At 39.5% G+C, this 9,896-nt stretch overlaps 1 protein-coding gene across 1 annotated transcript in view; it reads right to left on the bottom strand.

Annotated features, from left to right (window-relative positions):
• Positions 1-1,660: 1,660 nt before the first annotated feature.
• Positions 1,661-9,896, bottom strand: part of Lnp1 (leukemia NUP98 fusion partner 1) — a 17,452-nt gene continuing 9,216 nt past the window's right edge. The window contains exons 2-3 of the mRNA XM_008848478.1: positions 6,165-6,395; positions 1,661-2,137 (exon numbers count right to left, since the gene is read on the bottom strand). Of these exons, the coding sequence (XP_008846700.1) occupies positions 1,988-2,137; positions 6,165-6,395 (381 nt within the window). The 3' untranslated portion in view covers positions 1,661-1,987. The remainder of the gene's footprint in view (positions 2,138-6,164; positions 6,396-9,896) is intronic.

Raw genomic sequence — 9,896 nt, 5'->3', positions numbered from 1 at the left:
ACAGAACCTTCCTCAACTTCAGTTTTCTCAACCATGGAGTAAAGGAAATAAGCCTGTGACAGTATGTAGTATGAATTTGACTGGATAAAAGGATACCTAGATGCTAGATAAGCTTTGTTTCTGGGTTTACCTGTTTTTGGAAGAGATTGGCATTTGAGTCACTGGGCCAAGAGAAGAATCTGCTCTTACCCTGTGAATGTCATCCACTCCGCTGAGGGTCCCTATAACAAAAAATGGCAAGGAAAGAACATTTGCTCTCTCAGAGGGCTGGAGCCTCCCCAAACCCCCATGTGTAGCCAGTCAGCCAAGGATTCTCAATTTGGATACAAATAACAAAAAAGTGAGGAGTGCCTCCTTTAGTGTTATCAGCTATGGCTGATGGCCCCTGGGGCAGCAGCAGCTAGTGTCACCAGCTCAACCTGCTTTACTTGAGATAAAAATCAAGAACAGGCAAAACATAAACATCCAAGAGAGGCTTGATCAAGACTTGTACTCTAGCCTCAGGAGCTACAATGCACAGACTGACTCCTTGAAGGTGAGCAGCCTGCTTCTTATATAGGAAAATGTGAGCTCATGAATGTACAAGGTCTCTGGGAAAGGGAGGTACTCTTTTCATACCTAATGGGGAATGTCTGAAGTTCTTTAGAGAAATATTGGTGCAGAGTCACTTGAAACTTGTAATCAAGTTTGCAACAGTCAAAACAAAAGACCCTGATCAGTCATGGGGTGCCTGTTGTAGCCACTGTCAGGTCAGCATTTTGGTATGGCCATGAAGCATTTAAGGGAGCCACAGTAGAAAAATTAAAGTACATTTAAGTCAGGTTCTTCAATCTTGTCTGACTTGGGTATCAAAACTCTAGGGTCTCAGTTGTTTGGACTCAGAGACTTACACCAGTCTCTTTGACCCCCCCTCCCCTCCACCTCAGGTCCTTATTCTTGTTCTCAGAATGAAAGTTATACCAGAAGCTTCCCTGGTCCTAAGGCCTTTGGGACTTAGCCTGACCATAGTACCTGATTCTTTAGTTTGCAAACATCCCATCATGAAACTTCTCAGCCTACAAAATTATGTGTGCCATTTCCCATAGTAAATTCAATCTTATGTATTCCTATGCAATGGTTTGAAGATGATATATCTCCCACAAGCTCATGGTGGATGTTTTGTCCCTAGCTGTTGATATTATTTTCAGAGGTGATGAAAACTGAAAGGTGAGGCCTGGCTGAAAGTAGCAGATCATTAGGGCTGTGTCTTTAAAGGGCAAATTCTGTCTGCTCTATTCCTTGTCTCAATATGCTTCCTGGCACCATGATGTAGACTCTGTTCCACAATGCTTTCTCAGTGTAGACTTAAACTAGGGACTGAAACCTCATAAAATATGAAACAAATACAGGGTTGTTTATGCCACACAATCTGTTATAGCAACAAGAAAGCTAACATACTATATATAGCCTTTGGCTCTATATTTTGGAGAACCCTCACATAAGGTATCACTTTAGTGTTGTAAAGATTATTTTAGGTACTGTATTGAAGGATTCAGGGTAATACTTGGCATGTTAATTACCAGTTCTCATTAAGTAATGGCCATTAGACACACATAAAATTAGTTTGAATAAGGAAGTAAACTTAGAGACAATAATGACTTTTATTTATGATAATCTGGGGGATTGATACGGAAGAAGTGTTGATGAAAAGTGTGGGTAGTTCTTTATAAGCCACACCTTACAATTTCAGAAATTCTTTTATCCTATTAAAATATCTTATTTTTTATTCCCATAGAAGGGCAAAAAAAGCAATTACACTTTCAAGTAAATAGTCAGAAGCCACTGGAGAATGATACAAGTCATCTTGAGAAGCAGCTATTCCAACTGCCCACTTCATTCTCAGCATCTGTGATCGCCCTTTTGCAGCTGTCATTCTAACATCCCGATGTGGAGAATTGGGGTTCAGAATGATGAGTGGCATCTGTCACTGCAAAGTAGAAACAAAGCGCTATTCTGGCCCCTTTTCAGCCAGGGGAGCCAGGTGTGCATCTTTGTGTGCTTCCTTCATTGAGTTCCTTCTGTCCTCCATTTTCTTGTGGGATTTCATTTCAGTTCCTAGGCATTGTCTTTCTCTTCTCTCCTTTCTGCTCTTTGGTCCCTGAAAGAGCATGAGAAAAGGGTAAAATGCACCAGCAACTGGCTATATCCCACATTTCCCCATCGTTCAGACGGAAGAAAAGCTTTGATGTTATAGAAAATTTCCACATCTTACTTTCTAGGAATAAATGAACATAAACCCTAACATTAATGCAATATAAGTAAATGAGCATGGAGTGGTTAGCATCATGCCAACTGTGATCTCATTTTCCATAGCAAGAAGTTCTAGGAGTCTATTAATTTTGCTATATTGCATTAATGTTGGGGTTTTCACTAAATTTTAATGTAAGGACTGTGCGAAGAATGAAGTATTTAAGAAGGGTATCCACCCTAGAAACCCTATGAAAAATGCAAGTAGAGTGTCTGAACATTAATGCATATGTATGCCTAGGAGCTGCTTGATAGGGAATGCAGTGCCAGATAGAAGAGACCTCTCTTACAGTGACAAACATGCCATATAGCATTCATCAAAGAAACTTCTTTTTGCAACAGATGGGGGCTACTGCAGAGTTGCACATCTGGTCAGGCACAGAGAACATATACCTGGGAGATGCCCAGCATTAGATGACACATCTGCAATCAAATCTCTACAACCAAGGCTCATGGAACATAGAAGAATAAGGGGTAGAGAGAGGGCACCCCTCAACTCTCATCAGTGAGGCTTCCATGTACATCAGAGTGGATACATACAGAAGGCTACAACTGTCCAAGTTTTGGAGAATAAGAGACTGTAGAGTGTAGGATGGGACTCTTACATGGAAATATGGAATCTCACCTACCCAAGGCTCAGGGACCATTACAGAAGAGGAGGCAGAAAGATTGTAAGAGCCAGGGCTGGTTTATGAACATAAAGAGGTGGAGGCTTCCAGGCCACTGGAGGCTTGCTCATGTGAGCCTGTGGCAGTGGTGGTGTTGAACTCAGGACACATGTCAGCTCAATTAAATAAAGGCCAAAAGAGGGGGGTGAGAAATAGGTGGAGGGCCAGAACTAGATTGAGAATTATTTGAGACTGGAGCTGCTGGATGAGGGAGAGTATGACTTACATACGACCACTGGATGTGCTGACTAGACTCCAGTGGATGCATTTACACTGAAGGACATTTGGGTGCAAGCACCTGAATGAATAGGACTCAGCATGTTTGGCAGAGTGCATAGGGTTCGGTGGCGGGGATGGGGGAGGCATGGATGGGGGAGGGGGTCTTGATTTGAGTGGGAAATGTATGAAATTTTAAAAGCTCAATTAAAAAAAAGAAAAGAGGGAAAGAGAAGATTATCTAACCAAATTATTATTCCTCAACAGATTGACTTAAATTGAGGCTGGTACATGGCATGCACAGTACTTTACTGATTTATTAACACATATTGTTGTTTTAGGATCAAAGAAATAGCAGTAAATAGACTCTATCTTTTTGCTAGTCCACCTGCATGGAGAGAGACCAACTGACCATCAATAAATAAGCCTAAAGGGAAATGAAAAATACCCAATGGTGCAATGATCACTACTATGGAGTGCCAGGATATGGGGTTATTAGGGGAGGGCTCTTTAACTTTGATGCTCAGGGAGTGCCTTTCAAAGGAATTGCTTAGTAAAACAATGGCATGGATAACTGCCATATCTCTCATATCTCTGTAAGCATTTGTATTTACATAACAAATACACAGATTCCTTGTTCCTCCTTCTTGTTTGAACTGGAAAATTAGGAGTGGAGTGCATATAGAAAAAATATACACTGAGTGACAGTCACATGACATGCCTTAGCTCTGCCACTGGAGAGTTAGGAGGCATCTGGTTAATGCAGTTGTCTTAGCTACCCTACAGTGTAAACAAACAAATTTGCTTTGTTTCCATCCAAAGTGATTGTCATTAAAGTCAGAAAGAAAAATATATAATGAATCTGAGATTAAAAAAAACTTAAGAGAAACTTAAAAATTGGTGCAGCTCTGTGAAAGCATTTACAGAGGCTTTTCATTAGATTCATCACTTGTATTTATGTAACCACAATTCAGTTAGCAGGCATGAATGTCTCTGATACCAGAGCAATATAACAAAAGAAATACAGTGATGATCATCTCCCATTTCTGAGATTGGATTATCTGAAAAATACACATCAATAATGAACTAACAGTGGCTATAACTGCACGCAGATCAAGCCAGTCAAAATCCCAACATGGATGGGGGAGAGTCTCACGCATCCCATCCCTAGCTGAGAAGCTATTGACGTGGTCTAACACCCATGCACACACAGGTAACATGAAGTTGACTCAGTGGGTTAGAAAAAGAGAAAGAGCACATGAGCTTGGGAGGGGAATGTGGTGGGGGATAAAGGAGGAGTTGGAGGTGAGGAAATGGGGGTGAACTTGATCTAAGCATAAGATGTTGAAATTCACAAATACTAAAAAAGTTTAGTAAAAATTAACAATAAATTGAAAATATAATTAGACTAATAGTGATTATGGCACAGCTGATGCAATATGGATATGTCCACTGCCTCATACCCTTTACTTGAGTGAATTTTATGGTGAGTGAGTTATGTTTTAATAAAGGTGTTTAAAATATGAAAAATAATTACCTGAATTATATATTTTATCTCATTACTTAGGTATCAAAATTGAGTTTTTAATAACAAAATGGAAGAATTTGGTTAAGTATGTTCACATATTCTTATAATTCCAGGACTTGGGAGGCTGAGGCAGGAAAATCAAGTATTTGAGGCCTGTCTGGGATATGTAGCAAGTTCTAGGATAGCCTGAGGCACATAGCAAGACCCTATCTCAAAAAAGAAGAGGAGGGAAAGACAACAGGAGGAGGAGGGGGAAGAAGAGGGTGTGGAGAAAAAGGGAGAGGGGGAAGGAAAGGAAGTAAGTTAATTAGTAAGGAGCAAACACAGTTTCTGGCTCTGTCAATGCTCATATTTGTAAAACAATGAAATCTACATCTTAGCAAATATTTGGTCTTCAAACAAAAGATAGCACAGTCAACCTTCTCGACCCATGGGCTGCACACCTGTGAATTCAACCAAAAATTATCAAAAATATTAAGAGAAAAATGTGTTTATACTGAAAATGTACAAAGGTATTCCTTATTATTATTGCATAAACAGTACAGTATAACAACTATACACATAGCTTGTACATGTGTGAAGCATTGTAAGTAATCTAGCGATAGTTTACACAGAAACACATATATCTGTTTTATGGAAATACTATGAAAGAGACTTCAGCATCCACAGATTTTTGGTATTCTGGCATCTTTACTAAAACCCATACTTTGAGAGTACTGTATATATGGACATAAATTTACTGACCAACTCTACTATTTAATATATACATTTTAAAATTTACTAGCAAATTTCAGTATTTAATGTAACTATCTTTAGGCAACTATACAGATTATTATGTAGAAAAAAGTTAAAAGAATCTATGTTTTAAATTTTAAATTTTATATTTTAGACTGATACATTTTATAATATACTCTGCTTAAAGCTGATATGAAATAGGATATTTAATATTGAGTTATTTAAAAATTGAGTGGCTTTTTCTTTTTTAAAATATTTTATTATCTTTATTTTACGTGTATGAGTGTATGGCTTGTAGGTCGGTGCACCCATGTCGTGCAATGCCTGGAGAGGTCAGAAGAAGGCATTCCCTGGAACTGGAGTTATGGACGGTTGTTAGCCATCATGTGGGTGCTTTGAATCAAACCCGGTCCTCTTCAAGAACAGCCAGTGATCGTAATCACTGAGCTATCTCTCCAGTCCCATTTTTACTTATTATGTATATATTTGTATACACATTTCTGAATCTATTTGCTGGTATGTTCTAAAGATTTTCACATCATAAACACAACGAATACTGGGGTCCTCTGCAAAAGCAGCCAGTGCACTTAACCACTGAGCCATCTCTCCAGCTCCCCCAAAATTGGGTGAGGAAGTTAGACTTGTCCTCCTCAAACTTAAAGAAGACAGAATCTTTGGACTTCCTTTCCTAAAGTGATTTAAATAGTCAATATTTCTGTTCTATCATATACCAAAGAGGCAGAGTGTGTTATTCTAAGGCACAGTTTCTGTTCAAAAGACTCTGAAACTTCCTGTAATTTAGGATGAGATCCTCCTTTTGATTCCAGAGGCTCCTGGAATGACCCATCCATGGAGCATTTTCTGTAATACCGTATGGCGGGATGGTTTTGGGATCCTTGGTCCTCATGAGAGTACTGTCTAGGATGGCAATCAGATGATGTAATTCTGGGAATCACAGGAAACTGGGAATATGAAAGAAAAATTTGAAACTTGTGTCTTGTAAAGAGTATGTGCAATGCAATATTAACACAGAGCCAGGATATCTATGCAAGAACTACTACACAATTTGTATGCTTAACTCAAATTTCATTTTCTTTGTCAAGAAGAGCTTTCTTCTACCATAAAAAATCAGAGTCATTGTTTAAAATTTTGAGCAGATCATCCCCGGACTTGCCTTACTGCTTGCAACAGGGCATTAAAGAAAAGGGTACCAAGCCTTGAACTGAATTACCAAAATAAATTCCTAAATCCTTTAAAAAATGTAGTGATACTACATATGTCTCAGAAATAACATAAAGATGAATATTTGCAATTTCTAGGTAGAGGAGCACTGGAGGAATCATGAAGGAAAATTATTTAGCCCATACAAATATAAATCTTAGATGTACCAAAAGCAACATTAAATTAAGCATTAAACAAAAACTGAAAGAGCTACACGTTATCGATGTCTAACAAATATTCCGAACATAAATAACCATACCATAAAGGACCCAGACATAGGTAGTATATAAGACAAGGACATACGTGCTCAAAAACACAATTGGAAAACAGAAGACAGAGAGTTCAGAAAACAAAATTCTTGAGAGAATCCTGACTGTGTCTCAGTTTTCTCACATTCCTGTCCACTGTGGTCTAGATTTTGCATTGAGGACATTTACTTCCACGCTGCCAAATTCTGTCGGTGCTTTGGTCTTTACCTCAGTCACTGATTAGAATAGCATTCCACTTAGCTCCCCATGGAACCCTTCTAGAAACACTCCTTTTCTTTGCTTCTATCACTGCCTTCCCTGTGATCCTTCTGCCACTGTAACTTGGATGTTTTTGTTCAACTTTCCCTTTAGCTCATGAGTGTCCCCCAAGACTCTAGATTAGTTTTCCTTCCTTTGCTTTCCCTTCTCATTCTTCATTGTCTCCCTACATATTTGCTACGTGGATATCAATTTCTAGCTGTAATCCTAATTTATATTATTAATCCAGACCTCTGACATGAGCTGCCTACTCAACTTCCCTTTGTGTTCCATAGACGCTCAAACTGACTTATTTAAATCTGAACTGTCATATACAAATTATGGTAGGCCATTGCTTTGGACCAGGCTCCTTCACTGGGTCCCAACAAATGAAACTAAGATAAGAGAGAGCCACCCATGCTAAAGCTACAGGTCATCAAACCAACAAACCAGGAGAATTAGAGACAGCTAAACTTCCCAAACAGGCTAGCTTTAATAGGTGCGATGAGAAAGTCCTTATGCAAATGCAGTGCCCTAAAGTAACTTCAGATTAATAACCAATTAGGAATTTTTCTATTCTGTCTCACTATTCTCACCTTTAAAAAAAGAAACTTTGAAATGATCAATCTTTGTTTCTGCTTTTTTTGTCCTTTGTCTTAAAATCAACCTCAGCCCATCAGAACACTTAACTACATTTCATAGAATGGAGACATGGAGCAGGATGTTGACTAAGATTCACTAGCAATCGCCTTCTAGGCAATTTGAGTAGATATTCATGCACCACACTACATCTTCAGGAGCTGAAGGGGCCAGGAGAGAGTACATTAGTGCCTGGTTTAGAATATAACTGGAAAAGATAAGAAGGTAAGGGTTGCCTGTACCGTTCCTTCTCCAACTTTAAACAATATGCAGCCTGGAGAGAAAGAGTCACATCCTGTTTGGAGAAAAGCAAGGCTTTTGACTTGAAACCCAGTGCCAGGCTGATGACAGTGAAATCCAATGCCAGGCAGGAGATGCCAGGCAGAAGGCTGACAACCCTCGCCCCAGAGATTAAAACTCTGCAGCCTTGTTTGTTAGGCAGGCAGCCAAGGTAGCACCATCCCTCCCCTAACTTTGAGCACCAGTAAAAAGAACAAGACCTCTTACTGTGGAGGAGGACATTAAGTTACAAGACTTTGAATTGTACTCAGTACCAGTTCTTGCTACAGTGAAACTCAGCATCAGGCAAAAACCAGACTTCTTACCTAATCCCAACTTAATAGCCTAAGCCTCTAGGTATTCTCCAGCATCTGATGGAGACCTGAACCTGGTAGGACAGATTTGCGTTCCAGGCCTGAGTATAGATCTGAGACTGCAGATCTTTGTAGCTGGCTTAAGTAGCTCAGTTTAGTGTCAGTCTTGAAAGCGAAGGGACCGTCTTAACCAAAACTATTCACAACTTCATATAGCACAGTGGGGAGCAAGAATCTATTTGCTAGGGGTACAAATGATGTAAACACAGGACTTTGCCTTATAACTTAGTGACATATTGGTAAACGTAGTAATGAACAAATCACAGTGGCCCCTACAATCAGAATCTCTTGAATAGTTCCAGTGCCAAACAGAGTCATGCCACCAAGGCTTTCTGTCGGTACCATTTGTGGCCAGTTGCAACAGTCTAGAGCCGTGAGTCCACCTCAGCAGCAGGCAGTCTATAACACTTGCACCAGTACTCCCTGGTCTCAATAAGCTTTGGCCATGTGCTCAGGGTGTGAGCTAATGCTATAATATTGGTCATACAACTGCCTATTCAGTTCTTCCCAAGCTCCAGGTAGCATGATGTGGAGAGAATGAATTCAGCTTAGTGCAAGTAAAGGGAGGCAAGTACCAACCCATGGCATGTGCACCTGAGGCTGGTCAGTCCACAGTAATTCATCCCAGAACTGAGCAGACTCCCACAGTGCAGAACTACAGGTTAGGGACTATGGACAAGGTTTCTGAATCTACCTTAGCCAAGGGAGAGGCTAGGGGGAACAGACTGACTCATTTAGATATTTCTTTGATTCATGCTGTACCACATACCATTTAGGATTTGGAACAAAACAGGGCTTGCATTGCCCTCTAGTGCTGAAATGTAACAACACACCGACAGTGGGCTTTTAACAATTTATTAGTGCCATCTAGTGCTAAAGTAACAGTATAGACTTAGGAAAACAAGAAGCCTTGGAAGCATAGTCACAGGAGCTTGTACAGGCAGGAGCAAATACCTAACACTTCAATATGCAGACAACATTGCAGACAAACAATCAGAATTTTTGGAGATTTATGATCTCCCCTAGCACTCAAAATAAGGTGTCAGAAATTACTATTTGCTGTATAGTAACTCTCTGGTCAAAACTCAGAAGCAGTTGTTTAAGGAAATTCATCGAGTGTCAAGAAAACAGAGCAATGATTTAATATGTGAATAAAGACAGAAACATGGAGGCAATTTTTTAAAAACCAAATAAAATCTTTGAGGTGACTAATACACTAAGTAAATTAAAAACACAATAAAGGCACCAAGGTTATAGTAGATCTAACAGAAGAAAGAATAATGAATTGCAAACAGGCTACTTGAAAATATACAGGAAAAAAAGAAGGAAGAGTGATTATAGGATCTTCGGGGGAACAGGAACAAAGAAAATATTCAACTTACTGGGGCTTATTGGGGGAACTTTTGAACATCAATGTGAAAGCTTATTTCAAATAATAACTGTT

This window comes from Nannospalax galili, unplaced genomic scaffold (genome assembly GCF_000622305.1).
Source record: "Nannospalax galili isolate Female #2095 unplaced genomic scaffold, S.galili_v1.0 scaffold1184, whole genome shotgun sequence".
NCBI lineage: Eukaryota > Metazoa > Chordata > Mammalia > Rodentia > Spalacidae > Nannospalax > Nannospalax galili.
This window is presented reverse-complemented; position numbering and strand designations above follow the sequence as displayed.